Consider the following 23,522-nt stretch of genomic DNA (forward strand, 5'->3'; position numbering starts at 1 on the left):
CTGTCCCACTGATTTGGGTCTATCTGTCCAGCATTTTATAGACAATAGACCCTCCCCCAACTGCACACGCGCGGATCCGGCGGCCATCTTACCGTTGTGACGCAAGATGTACACGTAAGCAAGTTTGAAAAGCGATTTATTAAAGTTTAAAAAGTGAATAACTTTTAAAATATAACAACCATTTGAACCATTTGTTGCGCTGTCGTGTACCGTTTGGGCTAGATTTCGGAGACAAATAAATTAATATACAAGATCAGACTTTTAGTAATATACTAGACCCAAGTGGACCCGTTGGGCCCAAACCTCTCCTGCATTGGTGCAGCACCCTCTCCTCCTGCCCTCCTGCCCTCCTCCCCCCCACTACCCCCACCCCTTCCCCCTCTCCGTCTCCTCCCTCGCTCCCCCCCTCTCCTTCAACCCCCCTTAACCTCCCTCCTCCCTCCATCTCTCCGCACCCCTCCCTAGGAGATAGATTTAAACTTTAAAATGTAAATACAACACCGATTTCAATGAAACTTCTTCCATTAGCACCAAAGGGACGATGGTGAGTAAAGTGGGCCTAAAATTGTCGCGCTATCGTGTACCGTTTTGGCTGTAGTTACGGAACAAACATACGAGAGTTTTAGTATATAGGTAGATTAGGCACTCCACCTTGTCCCTGTCCCTGTCTGCCTTCTTGAACAACAACCTCTCCCCGCTGCCCACACAACCATCCGAGAAATGTGTTGTGACTGTAACTAACACTAGGTCTCTCCCTAATCAGTAATTGGATTAATTGTGTTGTTTAATAAGGAAAGAGAGAGATAGAGAATTGCTCCACACTCAAGGAATGTTGGTCTCGTTATTGGTTCACTGTGTGACTTTATACTTAGACAATAGACAATAGGTGCAGGAGGAGGCCATTCGGCCCTTCGAGCCAGCACCGCCACTCAATGTGATCATGGCTGATCATTCTCAATCAGTACCCCGTTCCTGCCTTCTCCCCATACCCCCTGACTCCGCTATCCTCAAGAGCTCTATCTAGCTCTCTCTTGAATGCATTCAGAGAATTGGCCTCCACTGCCTTCTGAGGCAGAGAATTCCACAGATTCACAACTCTCTGACTAAAAAAGTTTTTCCTCATCTCTGTTCTAAATGGCCTACCCCTTATTCTTAAACTGTGGCCCCTGGTTCTGGACTCCCCCAACATTGGGAACATGTTTCCTGCCTCTAACATGTCCAACCCCTTAATAATCTTATACGTTTCGATAAGATCCCCTCTCATCCTTCTAAATTCCAGTGTATACAAACCTAGTCGCTCTAGTCTTTCAACATATGACAGTCCCGCCATTCCGGGAATTAACCTAGTAAACCTACGCTGCACGCCCTCAATAGCAAGAATATCCTTCCTCAAATTTGGAGACCAAAACTGCACACAGTACTCCAGGTGCGGTCTCACTAGGGCCCTGTACAACTGCAGAAGGACCTCTTTGCTCCTATACTCAACTCCTCTTGTTATGAATGCCAACATTCCATTGGCTTTCTTCACTGCCTGCTGTACCTGCATGCTTCCTTTCAGTGACTGATGCACTAAGACACCCAGATCACGTTGTACGTCCCCTTTTCCTAACTTGACACCATTCAAATAATAATCTGCCTTCCTATTCTTACCACCAAAGTGGATAACCTCACACTTATCCACATTAAACTGCATCTGCCATGCATCTGCCCACTCACCCAACCGGTCCAAGTCACCCTGCAACCTCATAGCATCTTCCTCACAGTTCACACTGCCACCTAGCTTTGTATCATTGGCAAATTTGCTAATGGTACTTTTAATCCCTTCATCCAAGTAATTGATGTATATTGTAAATAGCTGCGGTCCCAACACCGAGCCTTGCGGTACCCCACTAGTCACTGCCTGCCATTCTGAAAGGGACCCATTTATCCCCACTCTTTGCTTTCTGTCTGTCAACCAACTTTCTATCCATGTCAGTACCCTACCTCCAATACCACGTGCTCTAATTTTGCCCATCAATCTCCTATGTGGGACCTTGTCGAAGGCTTTCTGAAAGTCGAGGTACACCACATCCACCGGCTCTCCCCTGTCAATTTTCCTAGTTACATCCTCAAAAAATTCCAGTAGATTAGTCAAGCACGATTTTCCCTACGTAAATCCATGCTGACTCGGAACGATCCTGTTACTGCGATCCAAATGCTCCGCAATTTCATCTTTTATAATTGACTCCAGCATCTTCCCCACCACTGATGTCAGACTAACTGGTCTATAATTTCCCGTTTTCTCTCTCCCTCCTTTCTTGAACAGTGGGATAACATTAGCTACCCTCCAATCCACAGGAACTGACCCGGAATCTATAGAACATTGGAAAATAATCACTAATGCGTCCACAATTTCTAGAGCCACCTCCTTAAGCACCCTGGGATGCAGACCATCAGGCCCTGGGGATTTATCAGCCTTGAGTCCCATTAGTCTACCCAAAACTTTTTCCTGCCTAATGTGGATTTCCTCCAGTTCCTCCGTCACCCTAGGATCTCTGGCCACTAGAACATCTGGGAGATTGTTTGTATCCTCCTCAGTGAAGACAGATCCAAAGTAACGGTTTAACTCGTCTGCCATTTCTTTGTTCCCCATAATAAATTCCCCTGCTTCTGTCTTCAAGGGACCCACATTTGCCTTGACTATTTTTTTCCTCTTCACGTACCTAAAAAAACTTTTGCTATCCTCCTTTATATTATTGGCTAGTTTACCCTCGTACCTCATCTTTTCTCCTCGTATTGCCTTTTTAGTTAACTTTTGTTGCTCTTTAAAAGAGTCCCAATCCTCTGTCTTCCCACTCTTCTTTGCTATGTTATACTTCCTCTCCTTAATTTTTATGCTGTCCCTGACTTCCCTTGTCAGCCACAGGTGTCTCTTACTCCCCTTAGAGTCTTTCCACCTCTTTGGAATAAATTGATCCTGCAACCTCTGCATTATTCCCAGGAATACCTGCCATTGCTGTTCTACCGTCTTCCCTGCTAGGGCCTCCTTCCAATCAATTTTGGCCAGCTCCCGCCTCATGCCTCTGTAATCCCCTTTGCTATACTGTAATACCGACACTTCCGATTTTCCCTTCTGCCTTTCCATTTGCAGAGTAAAACTTATCATGTTGTGATCACTGCCTCCTAATGGCTCTAGAAATAGTGGAAGCATTGGAGATCATTTTTCAATGTTCTATAGATTCAGGATCAGTTCCTGTGGATTGGAGGATAGCAAATGTTATCCCACTTTTTAAGAAAGGAGGGAGAGAGAAAACGGGTAATTATAGACCAGTTAGTCTGACATCAGTGGTGGGGAAAATGCTGGAGTCAATTATAAAAGACGAAATTGCTGAGCATTTGGATAGCAGTAACGGGATCGTTCCGAGTCAGCATGGATTTACGAAGGGGAAATCATGCTTGACAAATCTACTGGAATTTTTTGAGGATGTAACTAGGAAAATTGACAAGGGAGAGTCAGTGGATGTGGTGTACCTCGACTTTCAGAAAGCCTTCGACAAGGTCCCACATAGGAGATTAGTGGGCAAAATTAGGGCACATGGTATTGGGGGTAGGGTACTGACATGGATAGAAAATTGGTTAACAGACAGAAAGCAAAGAGTGGGGATAAATGGGTCCCTTTCGGAATGGCAGGTAGTGACCAGTGGGGTACCGCAAGGTTCGGTGCTGGGACCCCAGCTATTTACGATATACATTAATGACTTAGACGGAGGGATTAAAAGTACCATTAGCAAATTTGCAGATGATACTAAGTTGGGGGGTAGTGTGAATTGTGAGGAAGATGCAATAAGGCTGCAGGGTGACCTGGACAGGTTGTGTGAGTGGGCGGATACATGGCAGATGCAGTTTAATGTAGATAAGTGTGAGGTTATTCACTTTGGAAGTAAGAATAGAAAGGCAGATTATTATCTGAATGGTGTCAAGTTAGGAGGAGGGGGAGTTCAACGAGATCTGGGTGTCCTAGTGCATCAGTCAATGAAAGGAAGCATGCAGGTTCAGCAGGCAGTGAAGAAAGCCAATGGAATGTTGGCCTTCGTAACAAGAGGAGTTGAGTATAGGAGCAAAGAGGTCCTTCTACAGTTGTACCGGGCCCTGGTGAGACCGCACCTGGAGTACTGTGTGCAGTTTTGGTCTCCAAATTTGAGGAAGGATATTCTTGCTATGGAGGGCGTGCAGCGTAGGTTCACTAGATTAATTCCCGGAATGGCGGGACTGTCGTATGTTGAAAGGCTGGAGCGATTGGGCTTGTATACACTGGAATTTAGAAGGATGAGGGGGGATCTTATTGAAACATATAAGATAATTAGGGGATTGGACACATTAGAGGCAGATAACATGTTCCCAATGTTGGGGGAGTCCAGAACAAGGGGCCACAGTTTGAGAATAAGGGGTAGGCCATTTAGAACGGAGATGAGGAAGAACTTTTTCAGTCAGAGGGTGGTGAAGGTGTGGAATTATCTGCCTCAGAAGGCAGTGGAGGCCAGTTCGTTGGATGCTTTCAAGAGAGAGCTGGATAGAGCTCTTAAGGATAGCGGAGTGAGGGGGTATGGGGAGAAGGCAGGAACGGGGTACTGATTGATAGTGATCAGCCATGATCGCATTGAATGGCGGTGCTGGCTCGAAGGGCTGAATGGCCTACTCCTGCACCTATTGTCTATTGTCTATTGTCTATTGACAGATCCAAAGTACCGGTTCAACTCTTCTGCCATTTCCTTGTTCCCCATAATAAATCCCCCTGCTTCTGTCTTCAAGGGACCCACATTTGCTTTGACTATTTTCTTCCTCTTCACATACCTAAAAAAGCTTTTACTATCCTCCTTTATATTATTGGCCAGTTTACCCTCGTACCTCATCTTTTCTCCCCGTATTGCCTTTTTAGTTATCTTCTGTTGCTCTTTAAAAGAGTCCCAATCCTCTGGCTTCCCACTCTTCTTTGCTATGTTATACTTCTTCCCTTTTATTTTTATGCTGTCCTTGACTTCCCTTGTCAGCCACGGGTGCCTCTTACTCCCCTTAGAATCTTTCCTCCTCTTTGGGATAAATTGATCCTGCAACTTCTGCATTATTCCCAGGAATACCTGCCATTGCTGCTCCACAGTCTTCCCTGCTAGGTCCTCCTTCCAGTCAATTTTGGCCAACTCCTGCCTCATGCCTCTGTAATCCCCTTTGCTATACTGTAATACTGACACCTCCGATTTTCCCTTCTCCCTCTCCATTTGTAGAGTAAAACTTATCATATTGTGGTCACTGCCTCCTAATGGCTCATTTACCTCGAGTCCCCTTATCAGGTCAGGTTCATTACATAACACTAAATCCAGAATTGCTTTCTCCCTGGTAGGCTCCAGTACAAGCTGTTCTAAGAATCCATCTCGGAGGCACTCCACAAACTCTCTTTCCTGGGGTCCATTACCAACCTGATTTTCCCAGTCTACCTGCATGTTGAAATCTCCCATGACCACCACAGCATTACATTTGTGACATGCCAATTTTAGCTCCTGATTCAATTTGCACCCTATGTCGAGGCTACTGTTTGGGGGCCTGTAGATGACTCCCATTAGGGTCTTTTTACCCTTACAATTCCTCATCTCTACCCATACTGATTCTACATCTCCTGATTCTATGTCACTCCTTGCAAGGGAGTGAATATCATTCCTTACCAACAGAGCTACCCCGCCCCCTCTCCCCACCTGCCTGTTTTTTCTGTACGTTGTGTACCCCTGAATATACAGCTCCCAGCCCTGGTCCTCTTGTAGCCATGTCTCAGTGATTCCCACAACATCATACTTGCCAATGCCTAACTGAGCCTCAAGCTCATCCACTTTATTTCTTATACTTCGCGCATTTAAATACAACACTTTAACTTCGGTATTTACCTCCCCTCTCACACCGGTCACCATTGGCCCTGACCTTACTCTTATATCCCTTCTAGAACTTCCCTTCCCATTCATACAAGAGTCCTTTACAGTTTCTCCTGTATTTGCTTCCCCTTTAACTTCATCTCCATATTCCCAATTTGTCAACCCCTCCCCCCCATTACTTAGTTTAAAGCCACGCTTGTAGCACTAGCTACATGTCCTTCGGCCCTTCGGCCCACCCAGTGCACGCAGACCAGCCATCACCCCGTGCACTAGCACTATACTACACCATATGGGTGGCACGGTGGCGCAGCGGTAGAGTTGCTGCCTTACAGCGAATGCAGCGCCGGAGACTCAGGTTCGATCCCGACTACGGGCGCTGTCTGTACGGAGTTTGTACGTTCTCCCCGTGACCTGCGTTGGGTTCACCGAGATCTTCGGTTTCCTCCCACACTCCAAAGACGTACAGGTTTGTAGGTTAATTGGCTTGGTAAATGTAAAAATTGTCCCTGGTGTGTTGTGTGTGTAGGATAGTGTTAGTGTGCGGGGATCGTTTGTTCAGCGCGGACCCAGTGGGCCGAAGGGCCTGTTTCAGCGCTGAGTCTCTAATCTAAACTAAACTAAACTAAACTACACACTAGGGACAATGTACAATTTACAGAAGCCAATTACCGACAAACCTGTACACCTTTGGAGTGTGGGAGGAATCCCGAGCACCCAGAGAAAACCCACGCAGGTCACGAGGAAAACATGCAAATTCCGTACAGACAGTAGTCAGGATCGAACCCAGGTCTCCGGGGCTGCAAGGCAGCAACTCTACTGCTGCGCCACCGTGCCGCTCCCAAGCTGGTGCACTGACTGATGCCTCAATGTTTGTGGGGTTATAGGATGTGTCTATCAAACTTTGTCTGTCCGTAGCAAACTTCTGCAAGTGTACAGTAGGCAGGGTTGCCAACTGTCCCGTATTAGCAGGGACATCCCGTATTTTGGGCTAAATTAGTTGTCCTGTACGGGACCGCCCTTATCCCATATTAGGCCCGGGAGGCGCTGTAGGCCCGGATGCTGTAGGCCCGGACGCTGTAGGCCCGGATGCTGTAGGCCCGGACACTGTAGGTCCCGACCGTTTAGGTCCCGACACTCTAATTTCCGACATTTTAGCTCTGGACAGTCTATGTCCGGAGGCCCGGGCGCCGCCTAACGGTGGTTGCGTAGCAACCCGCCACCCGGCCCAGAGTTTCACCCAGAGTTGTAAATCTGTGGAATGCTCTGCCATAGAAGGCAGTAGAGGCCAATTCACTGGATATTTTCAAGAGAGAGTTAGATTTAGCTCTTAGGGCTAACGGAATCAAGGGATATGGGGAGAAGGCAGGAAAGGGGTACTGATTGTGGATGATCAGCCGTGATCATATTGAATGATCATATTGGCTTGAAGGGCCGAATGGCCTCCTCCTGCACCTATTTTCTATGTTTCTTGACTAAAGCAGCACCTCCAGTTCTTTCCTCCACTCTTGACCAAAGCAGCATCTGCATAAGAAAATAACTGCAGATGCTGGTACAAATCAAAGGTATTTATTCACAAAATGCTGGAGTAACTCAGCAGGTCAGGCAGCATCTCGGGAGAGAAGGAATGGGTGATGCTTCGTGTCGAGACCCTTCTTCAGACTGATGTCAGGGGGGCGGGATAAAGGAAGGATATAGGTGGAGACAGGAAGACAGTGGGAGATCTGGGAAGGGGGAGGGGAAGAGAGGGACAGAGGAACTATCTAAAGTTGGAGAAGTCAATGTTCATACCGCTGGGCTGCAAGCTGCCCAGGCGAAATACGAGGTGCTGTTCCTCCAATTTCCGGTGGGCCTCACTATGGCACTGGAGGAGGCCCATGACAGAAAGGTCAGACTGGGAGTGGGAGGGGGAGTTGAAGTGCTCAGCCACCTGGAGATCAGGTTGGTTAATGCGGACTGAGCGCAGGTGTTGAGCGAAGCGATCGCCGAGCCTGCGTTTGGTTTCGTCGATGTAAAGAAGTTGACATCTAGAGCAGCAGATGCAATAGATGAGGTTGGAGGAGGAGCAGGTGAACCTCTGTCTCACCTGGAAAGACTGTTTGGGTCCTTGGATGGAGTTGAGGGGGAAGGTAAAGGGACAGGTATTGCATCTCCTGCGGTTGCAGGGGAAAGTGCCTGGGGATGAGGTGGTTTGGGTAGGAAGGGACGAGTGGACCAGGGAGTTACGGAGGGAATGGTCTTTGCAGAACGCAGAAAGGGGAGGGGATGGGAAGATGTGGCCAGTGGTGGGGTCCCGTTGGTGGTGACGGAAATGTTGGCGGATGATTTGTTGGATCCGCTGGCTGGTGGGGTGGAAGGTGAGAACGAGGGGGATTCTGTCCTTGTTACGAATGGGGGAAGGGGGAGCAAGAGCGGAGCTGCGGGATGTAGAAGAGACCCTAGTGAGAGCCTCATCTATAATGGAAGAGGGGAAGCCCCTTTTCCTGAAGAATGAGGACATCTCTGAAGCCCTAGTGTGAAACACCTCATCCCGGGCGCAGATGCGGTGTAGACGGAGGAATTGGGAGCAGGTGATAGACTTTTTGCAGGAGACCGGGTGGGAAGAAGTGTAGTCCAGATAGCTGTGCGAGACAGTGGGTTTATAGTAGATGTCAGTCACTAGTCTGCCTCCTGTGGAGATGGTGAGGTCCAGAAACGGGAGGGAGTTGTCGGAGATAGTCCAAGTATATTTAAGTACAGGATGGAAATTGGAGGTGAAGTGTATGAAGTCAGTGAGTTCTGCATGGGTGCAAGAGGTAGCACCAATGCAGTCGTCGATGTACCGGGGGTAGAGTTCGGGGAAGGGGCCGGTGTACGTCCGGAACAGGGATTGTACGACGTACCCGACAAAGAGACAGGCGAGTGTCCATAGCTACGCCTCTGGTTTGGAGGAAGTTGGAGGAGTCAAAGAAGAAGTTGTTAAGGGTAAGAACCAGCTCTGCTAGGCAGAGGAGAGTGTTGGTAGATGGGGATTGGCTGGTTCTACGGTCGAGGATCTGCGGCCATGATCCTCGACCGTAGAACCAGCCAATCCCCATCTAACAACATTATCCTCCGCCGAGCAGAGCTGGTTCTTACTTCTCGTTTTATTCACAAAATGCTGGAGTAACTCAGCAGGTCAGGCAGCATCTCGGGAGAGAAGGAATGGGTGACGTTTCGGGTCGAGACCCTTCTTCAGACCCTTACTTCTCGTTTGACTCCTCCTACTTCCTCCAATCTGCGGCCATCCGCGGTTGCTTCCTCCGCAATGACGGAGCTATCTCCCAGGGTGCGCCGCGGCGGGGAAAGGGCTCTATGGCGGTGGCTGGGAGGCACGTGAGCCGGAAGTAGGGATCCGGGGCGGAAGTCGGGAGCCGGAAGTGAGTGCGGCCTAGGGTCCCGGGCCTGGAGTTTTGCTGAAGCCCCGACGCCCAGAGCTGCCACCCCGCCCCGGCCCCGCGCAGCCCCGAGACCCCCCCGCCGCACAGCACCGCCAACATGATCCTGCTGGAGATCAACAACCGCATCGTTGAGGAGACGCTCAGCCTGAAGCTGGAGAACGCGCTGGCCGGGTAGGGGAGGGGGGAAGGGAGGGAGCGTCCCTGTGTGGGTGGGGGAGGGAGCGCCTCAGGTGAGGGAGGGAGCGCCCCTGTGGGGGAGGGAGCGCCTCAGGTGAGGGAGGGAGGGAGCGCCTTATGGACGAGGGAGAGAGGACAGAGCGCCCTGTGCCGAGGGGAAAGGAAGGAGCGCCCTGCCTGGGTGTGGCAGAGGAAGGGAGCCTGAGGGAAGCTGTGTGGAAGAGCACCCTGGGGTGGGGAGAGGGAGCGCCCAAAGGTGGTTGTGGTGGAGGGAGGGAGGGAGGGAGCACCCTGGGGTGGCGGGGGAGGGGGGAAGAGGGTCCAGGGCGTGAGGGAGGGAGGGAGCACCCTGGGGGGGTGGGGGGTGGGAGGGGGGAAGGAGGATCCTGGGTGTGAAGGAGAGGGAGGGAGCACCCATTGGAGAGGAAGCACCTCTGGGTGTGAGGAGGGAGAGTTCAGGGGTGGGAATGTTCAGGGTGGGGTGTGTGGAACTCAGGCAGTGACCCTGAATTTCGTTTTATGCACCACTGCAATGACAATAAAGTTAAACAAATAAATAAAAGTGCCCGAGGGGAGGGAGGGCAGGAGAGGAGAAAGGGTGTGGTTGAGGAGAGTGTAGAGAGGGGTGGGGGGAAAGAGGGGGAAGGGTGGAGTTATTGGGGAGGGGGGTGGTGAGCTGAAGATAAAAATGTGCAGGAAGGAGAACTGCAGGTGCTGGTTTACACCGAAGAAAGACACAGAGTGCTGGAGTAACTCAGCGGGTCAGGCAGCATCTGTGGATAGGTGACATTTCACAGAGTGCTGGAGTAACTCAGCAGGTCAGGCAGCATCTCGGGAGAGAAGGAATGGGTGACGTTTTGGGTCGAAAAAATTCTTCAGGCGATCTGAAGAATGGTTCAACCTAAAACGTCACCTATCCATGTTCTCCACAGATGCTGCCTGACCCACTGAGTTACTCCAGCACTCTGTGAAACATCACCTATCCATGTTCTCCACAGATGCTGCCTGACCCACTGAGTTACTCCAGCACTCTGTGAAACGTCACCTATCCATGTTCTTCACAGATGCTGCCTGACCCGCTGAGTTACTCCAGCACTCTGTGTCTGTCTTCGGTGTGGGGAAGGGTTGGGGAATGCGGGAGGGTGGAGGGGAGGGGGAGTGTTGGGGAGGAGAGGGAGGGGTGAGGTTAGGGGCAGACTCCGTCGTCGGTAGGGAATGTGCCCTCAAAACATACATTCAATGCAATGCGGCCGCCATTGGTGGAGCGGGAGCACGTGGCCGCTGGCTGGGTGAGGGCACGGGGCGGTGACCTCACCCTTTGTCCCGTATTTGGGAGTGAGGAAGTTGGCAACCCCAAGCAGCACACGCCCTGTTGTTGACTGAAGGCTAAACGATGTCATCATCCTGCAGATCACCCAGAATCGTAACGTTTTTGCATTTATTCAAAGCTTCTAGTTTGTCGGGAATGCAAATTCACACCAGTGTCCCCGACCTTTTTTTTTATTTTATTTTATTTTTATTTTAATTGAATGTATGTTTTGAGGGCACATTCTTTGCCAAAACTCCCTTTCAAGTTGTGCCAACTGCAGCTGACAGATAGAAACAAAACTCTTAAAGTGCGGCACACTGGTGCAGCGGTAGAGTTACCGCCTCACAGCGCCAGAGACCCGGGTTCCATCCCGACTACGGGCGCTGTCTGTACGGAGTTTGTACGTTCTCCCCGTGACCTGCGTGGGTTTTCTCCGGGTGCTCCGGTTTCCTCCCACACTCCAAAGACGTGCAGGTTTGTAGATCAATTGGCTTGGGTGAAGTTGTAAGCTGCCCCTAGTGTGTGTAGAGTAGTGCTAATGTGCAGGGATCGCTGGTCGGTGTGGACTCGATGGGCCCGAGGGCCTGTTCAGTTTTAGTTTAGGGATACAGCGCGGAAACAGGCCCTTTCGGCCCACCAGGTCCGCACCGACCAGCGATCCCCGCACATTAACACTATCCTGCACCCACGAGGGACAATTTTTACATTTACCAAGCCAATTGACCTACAAACCTGCACGTCTTTGGAGTGTGGGAGGAAACTGAAGATCTCGGAGAAAACCCACGCAAGTCACGGGGAGAACGTGCAAACTCCTTACAGACAGCGCCCGTAGTCGGGATTGAACCCAAATGTGGAGCCAGAGAGATGTTTTAAATTTATGCTTCAAAAATAAACTTCATTCAGAATTTAAAATATACACAAAACAAAGACCATCCAATAGACAATAGGTGCAGGTGTAGGCTATTCAGCCCTTCGAGCCAGCACCTCCATTCACTGTGATCATGGCTGATCATCCACAATCAGTAACCCGTGCCTGCCTAAAGACTCTCCATTCACTCTGGTGTCAACATAATATTCAGTGCACGGTAGCGCAGTGCTAGAGCCGCTGCATCAGCGCCAGAGACCCGGGTTCCATCCCGACTACAGGTGCTGCCTGTACGAGTTTGCACGTTCTCCCCGTGACCGCTTGGGTTTCCTCCCACGTCCCAAAGACGTGAGGATGTGCAGGTTAAGTGGCCCTCTGTAAATTCCCCCCAGTGTGCAGGCAGTGAATGAGAAAGTGCAACAACAGAACTAGTGTGCATGGGGGATCGATTGTCGGCGTGGACTCGGTGGGCCGAAGGGCCTGTTTCCGTGCTGTATCTCTAAACTCTACCCAGCTGTGATGCTCGTCGGGAGATCGGCATTTATTGTCCATCCGTTAGAAACATAGAAAATAGGTGCAGGAGGAGGCCATTCGGCCCTTCGAGCCACCACAGCCATTCGTTGTGGTCATGGCTGGTCATCCACAATCAGTAACCCGTGCCTGCCTTCTCCCCATACGCCCTGATACCACTAGCCCCTAGAGCTCTATCTAACTCTCTTTTAAATCCATCCAGTGAATCGGCCTCCACTGCCCTCTGTGGCTGAGAATTCCACAGTTTCTCACCTCAGTTTTAAATGGCCTCCCCTTTATTCTAAGACTGTGGCCCCTGGTTCTGGACTCGCCCAACATTGGGAACATTTTTCCTGCATCTAGCTCGTCCAGTCCTTTTATAATTTTATATGTTTCTATAAGATCCCCCTCTCATCCTTCTAAACACCAGTGAATACAAGCCTAGCCTTTTCAATCTTTCCTCATATGACAGTCCCGCCATCCCAGGGATCAATCTCGTGAACCTACTCTGCACTGCCTCAATTACAAGGATGTCCATCCTCAAATTAGGGTGCATCTTACACCCTACATCCGGGCTACTATTTGGGGGTCTGTAGATAACACTAATTAGTGTCTTCTTGCCTTTACAATTCCTCAACTCAATCCACAGTGACTACCTCGTCAGTCCCTATGTCTTCCCTCGCAAGGGACTGACTTTCATCCCTCACCAGCAGAGCTACCCCACCGCCTCCGCCCACCTGCCTGTCCTTTCTATAGGATGTATAACCCTGAATATTAAGTTCCCAGGCCCGATCCTCCTGCAGCCACGTCTCTGTAATACCCACAATGTCATATCTACCAACCTCTAACTGAGCCTCTAACTCATCTACTTTACTTCTTATACTTCGCACATTCATATACAATACTTTTAATTCCTTACTCATCTCACCCTTCACATCGATCCCTATTACACTTGGCCATACTCTCCTATCCCTTTGTGAGCTTTCTTTCCTGTTAATTCTGGGGTCATTAACTATCCCTTTACTCTCTTTCCCTTTAACTCCATCCTTGACTATCACATTTGACACCCCCCCCTGCCCCCCCTTATTTAGTTTTAAACCACCCGTGTAGCAGTGGCAAACCTGCCCGCCAGAATGCTGGTCCCCCACCTGTTAAGGCGCAATCCGTCCCTTTTGTACAATTCTCCCTTACCCCAAAACAGATCCCAGGCATGAAATGTGAAGCCAGAGGAAGGAATGAAGGGGGGAGGGAAAAATGGGTGCGTGTCCTGTTGGGGCGCAGGGAAGAAAGGGGCTGGGGGGGGGGTTCTGGGTTTGTCACCAAAAGTCGATGGATTCAACATTCATAGGCTGGGTCTCTATTCCATGGAGCGCAGGAGGATGAGGGGAGATCTTATAGAGATGTACAAAATCACGAGAGGAATAGATCGGGTAGATGCACAGAGTCTCTTGCCCAGAGTAGGAGAATCAAGGACCAGATGACATAGGTTCAAGGTGGAGAGGAAAAGATTTAATAGGAATCTGAGAGGTGACTTTTTCTCACAAAGAGTGGTGGGTGTATGGAACGAGCTGCCAGAGGAGGTAGTTGAGGCTGGGACTATCCCAACAGTTAGACAGGTACATGGATAGGACAGGTTTAGAGGGATTATGGATGGGGCAAATGTGGGCAGGTGGGACTCGTGTAGTTGATCGGTGTGGTTACTCTGACTGCCCGAGCGGAATATGAGGTGCTGTGGATTAGTTCACCGTTAAATGCTTGCAAAGGGATCTCCCGTGCTGACTGACTCTATTTCACTTCACAGCAATAAACCTGACACAGTGGAAGTCACGTTTGCAGGTAAGCTGCCTTTATCATGCATCTGTACACTGGATGGCTCGATTGTAATCATGTATAGGCTGTACATTGTGGATGGCTCGATAGTTTGCTTTAGAGTTACAGCGCGGAATCAGACCCGTCAGCTCACCGAGGCCACTCTGACCAGCGATCCTGCAAATGAACACACACTAGGGACAAGTTACACTTATACCAAAACAATGAACCTACACACCTGCACGTCTTTGGAGTGTGGGAAGAAACCGAAGATCTCTGAGAAACCTCACGTGGAGAACGTGCAAACTCCGTTCAGACAGCGCCCGTAGTCAGGATCAAACCAGGGTCTCTAGTGCTCTAAGGCAGCAACTCTACCACTGCGCCACTGTGCTGCCCGATTGTAATCATGTATTGTCTTTCCACTGACTGGTTAGCACGCAACAAAAGACTTTTCACTGTACCTCGGTACACGGGACAATGAACTGAAACTCAAGCTATGGTCGTGTGGAACTTGGTTTCGGCGGCACAGTGGTGCAGCGGGTAGAGCCGTTGCCTCGCGGCGCCAGAGACCCGGGTTCAATTATGACCTCGGTGCGTGTGGAGTTTGTACGTTCTCCCCGTGACCTGCGTGGGTTTCCTCCGGGTGCTCCGGTTTCCTCCCACATCCCAAAGACGTGCAGGCTTGTAGGTTAATCGGCCCCTCTGTGAATTGCCCCCTGGTGTGTAGGGAGTGGATGAGAAAGTGGGAGAACACAGAGCTCGTGTGAACGGTTTATTCTGAACCACCCTGGCAGTGAGACTCGGGGTGGACGGTAAATGCTGGCAGGGCCGTTGATCTCCACACCCTCTGAGCTAACAAGCAACCTCTTTCCTGGAAAGTCTCATCACAGGTAGACAGGGTGGTCACAAAGTCTTTTGGCACGTTGGCCTCTATCAGTCAGAGTATTGAGTGTAGAGGTTGGGAAGTCATACTGCAGTTGTATAAGACATTGGGGAGGGCGCATTTAGAGGGAAGATAGACACAAAAAGCTGGAGTAACTCAGCGGGTCAGGCAGCATCTGTGGAGAACGTGGATAGGTGACGTTTCACAGAGTGCTGGAGTAACTCAGCGGGTCAGGCAGCATCTGTGGAGAACATGGATAGGTGACATTTCACAGAGTGCTGGAGTAACTCAGCGGGTCAGGCAGCATCTCTGGAGAGAAGGAATGGGTGACTTTTCGGGTCGAGTCCCTTCTTTGGACTGAGAGTCAGGGGAAAGGGAAACGGGAGATACAGACGGTGATGTAGAGAAATATGGAACAAATGAATGAAAGATATGCAAAAACTAACGATGATTAATGAAACAGGCCATTGTAGCTCGGTGAGAATGAAAATTATTTAAAGTATCGTGTTCGGTTTTGAGACATTGTCAAGCTGGAAAGATGGTTGCAGAGAAGATTCACAAGGATGTTGCCATGACTTGAGGGTGTGAGCTACAGGGAGAGGTTGAGCAGGCTGGGTCTCTATTCCATGGAGCGCAGGAGGATGAGGGGAGATCTTATAGAGGTGTACAAAATCATTAGAGGAATAGATCGGGTAGACGCACAGAGTCTCTTGCCCAGAGTAGGGGAATCGAGGACCAGAGGACATAGGTTCAAGGTGAAGGGGAAAAGATTTAATAGGAATCTGAGGGGTAACTTTTTTACACAGAGGGTGGTGGGTGTATGGAACGAGCTGCCAGAGGACGTAGTTGAGGCTGGGACTATCGCAACATTTAAGAAACAGACAGGCACATGGATAGGACAGGTTTAGAGGGATATGGGCCAAACGCAGGCAGGTGGGACTAGTGTAGATGGGACATGTTGATCTGTGTGGGCAAGTTGGGCCGAGGGGCCTGTTTCCATGCTGTGTGACTCTATGACTCTCTCTGCAGTAACTGTGAGGTGGGTTATGGGGCGGGGGGGGGGGCAGAAGGACTCAGTCGCTGACTGGCCAGTGTGGTGATGGTCCATCCCAAAGATACTAGAGGAACAAGATGGACCACTCCATTGAAATCGCGCATACTGAAGTGTAGTACGCAAAGGAGCCATTTTAGTCGGCAAAACCCGCTGTTCGCTTTGCCTCTCGCAGTGTAATCAGTGTTGTGTGGGAACAGTATGTGAGATGATACCATTAAAATACAGAATATATCTCATCGAAGGTATTTATTCACAAAATGCTGGAGTAACTCAGCAGGTCAGGCAGCATCTCAGGAGAGAAGGAATCGGTGATGTTTCGGGTCGAGACCCTTCTTCAGTCTGAAGAAGGGTCTCGACCCGAAACGTCACCCATTCCTTCTCTCCTGAGATGCTGCCTGACCTGTTGAGTTACTCCAGCATTTTGTGAATAAATACCTTCAATTTGTGCCAGCATCTGCAGTTATTTTCTTAGAATATATCTCATCTATCAATTCACAGGTTTTTGTTATTTTTCTTTTAAAATGTTTCTGCAAGTTTCTGCCTACTAAAATGGTGCCGTGACATACTACGGTTTTTAGGGTCGAGTGGTCTATCTTGTTCCTCTAGTATCTTTGGTCCATGCATACCAAGTGTTTGCTTGCTTCTGCCGGCAGATTTCGATGGGGTCCTTTACCACATCTCCAACCCCAACGCGGACAAGACCAAGGTGATGGTCAGCATCTCCCTGAAGTTCTACAAAGAATTGCAGGATCACGGAGCGGACGAGGTGAGTCAGGACTGGCCAGCCGTGATTGAATGGCGGAGTGGACTTGATGGACAGAGTGGATGTGGAGAGGATATCTTCACCAGTTGGGGGGGGGGGTCTAGGACCAGAGGGCACAGCCTCAGGCTGTTCCTTTAGGAAGGAAATACACTTGTACACCCTGGAATTTAGAAGGAGGAGAGGGGATCTTATTGAAACATATAAGATTATTCAGGGATTGGACACGCTAGAGGCAGGAAACACGTTCCCGATGTTGGTTGAGTCCAGAACCAGGGGTAAGAATAAGGGGTCGGCCATTTAGAACGGAGCTGAGTAAAAACTTTTTCACCCAGAGAGTTGTGAATCTGTGGAATTCTCTGCCACAGAAGGCAGTGGAGGCCAATTCTCTGGGTGCTTTCAAGAGAGAGTTAGAGAGAGCTCTTAAAGATAGCGGAGTCAAGGGATATGGGGAGAAGGCAGGAACGGGGCACTGATTGTGGATGATCAGCCATGATCACAGTGAATGGCGGTGCTGGCTCGAAGGGCCAAATGGCTGCCCCTGAACCTATTGGCTATTGAGATGAGGGGGAATTTCTTTAGTCAGAGGGCGGTGAATCTGTGGGATTCTTTGCCACAGACGGCTGTGGAGGCCACAAGTCAGTGGATATATTTAAGGCAGAGATAGATAGATTCTTGATCAGTGCGGGTGTCAGGGGTTATGGGGAGAAGGCAGGAGAATGGGGTTAGGAGGGAGAGATAGATCAGCCGTGATTGAATGGCGGGGAGTGGACTTGATGGGCCGAATGGCCTAATTCCGCTCCTATCACTTATGAATACTCCATCCAAACCTTTGACTATTCGGTCAGTATCCCCCTCATCATTCTGAACTTGCTTTTTGGAGCGTGGAGTGGAGCCGCTAGTGAGGAAGCCTGGTCTTTCTGAGTGTGGCAAGTCACAGCGTGTGGTGCGTGTGGTTTGGGTGCAGCACTGACTGCCTTTTATGGTAGTTTGCTCTGCGCTGCGAGAAGCAGGAAGTGCTGACTTCATTTCTGAACCAGCCTTCATTGCTTGCTTCCTCCTTTCTCCGTCCCTACCTGCCCAGTTCAGCCAAGAGAAGCAGAAGCAAGCTGTTCAGCCCCTCGTGAGATCAACGGCACTTCATAGCCACTGCGTCTGGATACAGTGAAACCCATACTGTGCATACGCCCTCAGCAATGGAGTCATACACACAATCAGGCATAAGTACAGTCCCAGCCTACTCAACCTCCCCCCACAGCTTACACCCTCTAGTCCTGGCAGCATCCTCGTAAATCTTCTCCGTACTCTTTCCAGCTTCACAATATCTATCTATATACTAAAACCTTTGTTTGTTTGTTTGTTCCTGAACTACAGCCAAAACGGTACACGATAGCACCACAATTTTAGGCCCACCTTACTCACCGTCGTCCCTTTGGTGCTCATGGAAGAAGTTTCATTGAAATCGGTGTTATATTTTTAGTTATTCACATTTTAAAGTTTAAATCTATTTCCTAGGGGGGGGGCGGAGGGAGGATAAGGGGGGGGGGGGGGGGTTGAGGTCAGGGGAGGGGGGGAGGAGGAGAGGGTGCTGCACCAATGCAGGAGAGGTTTGGGCCCAACGGGTCCACTTGGTCTAGTCTTTCCTATAACACGGTGCCCAGAACTAAACAGGATATTCTAAATGCGGTCTCCCCAACGTCTTATACAACTGCAACATGACCTCCCAACATCTGTACTCAATACTCTGATACTCAATACTCAACTAGGCATCGTGTGGGGCACAGACCTTGTGGGCCGAAGGGCCTGTTCCTGTGCTGTGTTGCCATATGACCTCTGATAAACCAGAGGTAGAAGCTGTTCCTTTTAAGTTTCCGGTTTCATTCGGGGAGGGGAACGGACGATGGAAGAGGTTGCGAGAGCCAGGTTTGATCCTGACTACGGCCGCTGTCTGTGTGGAGTTTGTTCATTGTCCCAGTGGGTTTCCTCCGCGCTGTATCTCTAAACTAAAACTAACTCTAAAACCTTGAACCGGGTTCATCGAGGTTCCGCTGCTTATAGAGTGACACAGCGTGGAAACAGGCCCTTTGGCATAACTTGCCCACACCGACCAACATGTCCCATCCACACTAGTCCCACCCTGCACTAAACATTTTCCCTTATCATGTTTAGGTTTAGTTTAGAGATACAGCGCGGAAACAGGCTCTTTGGCCCACCGGGTCCGCGCCGACCAGTGATCCCCGCACACTAACACTATCCTACACCCATGAGGGACAATTTTATTTACATTTACCAAGCCAATTAACCAACAAACCTGTACGTCTTTGGAATGTGGGAGGAAACCGAAGATCTCTGAGAAAACCCACGGGGAGAACGTACAAGCTCCGTACAATAGACAATAGGTGCAGGAGGAGGCCATTCGGCCCTTCGAGCCAGCACCGCCATTCAATGTGATCATGGCTGATCATTCTCAATCAGAACCCCGTTCCTGCCTTCTCCCCATACCCCCTGACTCCGCTATCCTTAAGAGCTCTATCCAGCTCTCTCTTGAATGCATTCAGAGAATTGGCCTCCACTGCCTTCTGAGGCAGTGAATTCCACAGATAGCACCCGGGTCTCCGGCGCTGCATTCGCTGTAAGGCAGCAACTCTACCGCTGCGCCACCGTGCCGCCCGCCCTACAATGCAGCTGTACACTGTAAACGGCTCGATTGTAATCATGTATAGTCTGTCCGCTGACTGGTTAGCACGCAACAAAAAGCTTTTCACTTCGATACGCTGACACTAAACTAAGCTGTCTGAGACTTGGGCGATGTTTGGGTGCTGAGTGTTCGGGCTTGATATTCACCTGGCGGTGTGGATCATGTGCCTTTGCCTCGCATGTCGTTAACTCTCCCCTCTGTCCCTGCAGCTGCTGAAGCGGGTGTATGGCTCTTACCTTGTGGCCCCTGAACCAGGTAACCTGCTTCCTCTTCATTGAAATGAAACTGCATCTGCACACTCGCACATTGTGTACAGTTTTGGTCTTTAAGTTTAGTTTAGAGATACAGCGCGGAAACAGGCACTTTCAGCCCACCGCATCTGCGCCAACCAGCGATTCTTGCTATTGAGGGCGTGCAGCGTAGGTTTACTAGGTTAATTCCCGGAATGGTGGGACTGTCATATATTGAAAGACTGGAGCGACTAGGCTTGTATACACTGGAATTTAGAAGGATGAGAGGAGATCTTATCGAAACGTATAAGATTATTAAAGGGTTGAACACGTTAGAGGCAGGAAACATGTTCCCAATGTTGGGGGAGTCCAGAACAAGGGGCCACAGTTTAAGAATAAGGGGTAGGCCATTTAGAACTGAGATGAGGAAAAACCTTTTCAGTCAGAGAGTTGTGAATCTGTGGAATTCTCTGCCTCAGAAGGCAGTGGAGGCCAATTCTCTGAATGCATTCAAGAGAGAGCTAGATAGAGCTCTTAAGGATAGCGGAGTCAGGGGGTATGGGGAGAAGGCAGGAACGGGGTGCTGATTGAGAATGATAATTTTTCAAAACTCTTTAGATTCTGGAGTAGTTCCTGAGGACTGGAGGGTAGCTAATGTAACCCCACTTTTTAAAAAGGGAGGGAGAGAGAAAACGGGGAATTATAAACCAGTTAGCCTAACATCGGTAGTGGGGAAAATGCTAGAGTCAGTTATTAAAGATGTGATAGCATTACATTTGGAAAGTGGTGAAATCATCGGACAAAGTCAGCATGGATTTACCAAAGGCAAATCATGTCTGACGAATCTTATAGAATTTTTCGAGGATGTAACTAGTAGAGTGGATAAGGGAGAACCAGTCGATGTGTTATATCTGGACTTTCAGAAGGCCTTCGACAAGGTCCCACATAGGAGATTGGGGTACAAACTTAAAGCACACGGTATTGAGGGTTCAGTGTTGAGGTGGATAGAAAATTGGTTGGCGGACAGGATGCAAAGAGTAGGAATAAACGGGTCCTTTTCGGAATGGCAGGCAGTGACTAGTGGGGTACCGCAAGGCTCAGTGCTGGGAACCCAGTTATTTACAGTGTATATTAATGATTTGGACGAGGGAATTGAATGCAACATCTCTAAGTTTGCGGATGACACGAAGCTGGGTGGCAGTGTTAGCTGCGAGGAGGATGCTAGGAGGCTGCAGAGTGATTTGGATAGATTAGGCGAGTGGGCAAATGCATGGCAGATGCAATATAATGTGGATAAATGTGAGGTTATCCACTTTGGCGGCAAGAACAGGAAAGCAGAGTATTACCTGAATGGTGACCGATTGGGAGAAGGGGAGATGCAACGTGACCTGGGTGTCATGGTGCACCAGTCATTGAAAGCAAGCATGCAGGTGCAGCAGGCAGTGAAGAAAGCGAATGGTATGTTGGCATTCATAGCAAGAGGATTTGAGTTTAGGAGCAGGGAGGTTCTGCTGCAGTTGTACAGGGCCTTGGTGAGACCGCACCTGGAGTATTGTGTGCAGTTTTGGTCTCCTAACCTGAGGAAAGACGTTCTTGCCTTAGAGGGAGTACAGAGAAGGTTCACCAGATTGATCCCTGGGATGGCGGGACTTACATATGAGGAAAGATTGGATAGACTGGGCTTGTACTCGCTGGAATTTAGAAGACTGAGGGGGGATCTTATAGAAACATATAAAATTCTTAAGGGGTTGGAGAGGCTAGATGCGGGAAGATTGTTCCCGATGTTGGGGGAGTCCAGAACCAGGGGTCACAGCTTAAGGATAAGGGGGAAGTCTTTTAGGACCGAGATGAGAAAACATTTCTTCACACAGAGAGTGGTGAGTCTGTGGAATTCTCTGCCACAGAAGGTAGTTGAGACCAGTTCATTGGCTATATTTAAGAGGGAGTTAGATGTGGCCCTTTTTGCTAAAGGGATCAGGGGGTATGGAGAGAAGGCAGGTACAGGCTACTGAGCTGAATGATCAGCCATGATCATATTGAATGGCGGTGCAGGCTCGAAGGGCCGAATGGCCTACTCCTGCACCTATTTTCTATGTTTCTATCACATTGAATGACGGTGCTGGCTCGAATGGCCTCCTCCTTTGTCTATTGTCTATTATCCCCGCACATTAACACTCTCCTAAACCCACTAGGGACAATGTTTACATTTACCAAGCCAATTAACTTACAAGCCTGTACGTCTTTGGAGTGTGGGAGGAAGCCGGGGCGCCTGGAGGAAACCCATGGAGAGAACGTACAAACTCCGTACAGACAGCCCCTTAACCGCATCTCCGGCGCTGCATGTGCTGTACGGCAACAACTCTACCGCTGTGCCACCGTGCACACACGTCTATTGTGTGCAGGTCTCCTAATTTGAGGAAGGACATTCTTGCTCTTGAGGCAGTGCAGCGTAGGTTCACCAGGTTAATTCCCGGGATGGCGGGACTGACATATGATGAAAGAATGGGTCGACTGGGCTTGTATTCACTGGAATTTAGAATGATGAGTGGGGATCTTATAGAAACATATAAATTTCTTAAGGGATTGGACAGGCTAGATGCAGGAAAACTGTTCCCCGTGTTGGAGGAGTCCAGAACCAGGAGCCACAGTCTAAGAATAAGGGGTCGGCCATTTGGGACTGAGATGAGGTAAAACATTTTCACCCAGAGAGTTGTGAATCTGTGGAATTCTCTACCACAGAGGGCAGTGGAGGCCAATTCACTCGGTGCATTTAAAAGAGAGTTAGATAGAGCTTTAAGGGCTAACGGAATCAAGGGATATGGGGGGAAAGCCGGCGCGGGGTACTGATTGTAGATGATCAGCCATGATCATATTGAATGGCTGTGCTGGCTCGAAGGGCTGAATGGCCTCCTCCTGCACCTATGTTCTAGGTTTCTCTGTCTACTCTCCTTGAAAGCAGCATCACAGCTGGGGTTGGCAAGGAAGGCTTTTGGCACTCTGGTCTTCCTCAGTCAGGGAACTCAGTCAGAGTGGCGCAGCGGTAGAGTTGCTACCTCACAGCGCCAGAAACCCGAGTTCAATCCTGACTACGGGTGCTGTCTGTAACGTGACCCGCGTGGGTTTTGTCCAGGATCTCCGGTTTCTTCCCACACTCCATAGACGTACAGGTTTGTAGGTTGAAGGAAGGCACAAAATGCTGGAGTAACTCAGTGGGACAGGCAGCATCTCTGAAGAAGGGTCTCGGCCCGAAACGTCGCCCATTCCTTCTCTCCCGAGATCTTGTCTGCACGTCTTATAGACAATAGGTGCAGGAGGTTTCCATTCGGCCCTTCGAGCCAGCACCACCATTCAATGTGATCATGGCTGATCATTCTCAATCAGTACCCCGTTCCTTCCTTCTCCCCATACCCTCTGACTCCGCTATCCTTAAGAGCTCTATCTAGCTCTCTCTTGAATGCATTCAGAGAACTGGTCTCCACTGCCTTCTGAGGCAGAGAATTCCACAGATTTACAACTCTGACTGGAAAAGTTTCTCCTCATCTCCGTTCTAAATGGCCTACCCCTTATTCTTAAACTGTGGCCCCTGGTTTTGGTCTCCCCCAACATTGGGAACATGTTTCCTGCCTCTAATGTGTCCAACCCCATAATAATCTTATATCTTTGGAGTGTGGAAGGAAACCGGAGCACCTGGGGAAACCCCTGCGGTCACGGGGAGAACGTGCAAACTCCGTTCAGACAGCGCCCGTAGTCAGAATCAAATCTGGGTTTCTGGCGCTGGATATTGAGTTGGGATGTTGTGTTACAGTTGGTGATTCCACATTTGGAATATTGTGTTCAGTTTTGATCACCCTGTTATCCATGCATCAAGGTGGAAAGTGCGCAGAGAAGACTTCTCAGGATGTTAGAAACATAGAAAA

At 49.5% G+C, this 23,522-nt stretch overlaps 1 protein-coding gene across 1 annotated transcript in view; it reads left to right on the forward strand.

Annotated features, from left to right (window-relative positions):
- Positions 1–9,269: 9,269 nt before the first annotated feature.
- The window catches only part of arpc2 (actin related protein 2/3 complex, subunit 2), a 34,178-nt gene continuing 19,925 nt past the window's right edge, over positions 9,270–23,522 (forward strand). The window contains exons 1-4 of the mRNA XM_078404338.1: positions 9,270–9,481; positions 13,973–14,007; positions 16,571–16,683; positions 19,585–19,630. Of these exons, the coding sequence (XP_078260464.1) occupies positions 9,408–9,481; positions 13,973–14,007; positions 16,571–16,683; positions 19,585–19,630 (268 nt within the window). The 5' untranslated portion in view covers positions 9,270–9,407. The remainder of the gene's footprint in view (positions 9,482–13,972; positions 14,008–16,570; positions 16,684–19,584; positions 19,631–23,522) is intronic.

This window comes from Rhinoraja longicauda, chromosome 8, assembly GCF_053455715.1.
Source record: "Rhinoraja longicauda isolate Sanriku21f chromosome 8, sRhiLon1.1, whole genome shotgun sequence".
NCBI lineage: Eukaryota > Metazoa > Chordata > Chondrichthyes > Rajiformes > Arhynchobatidae > Rhinoraja > Rhinoraja longicauda.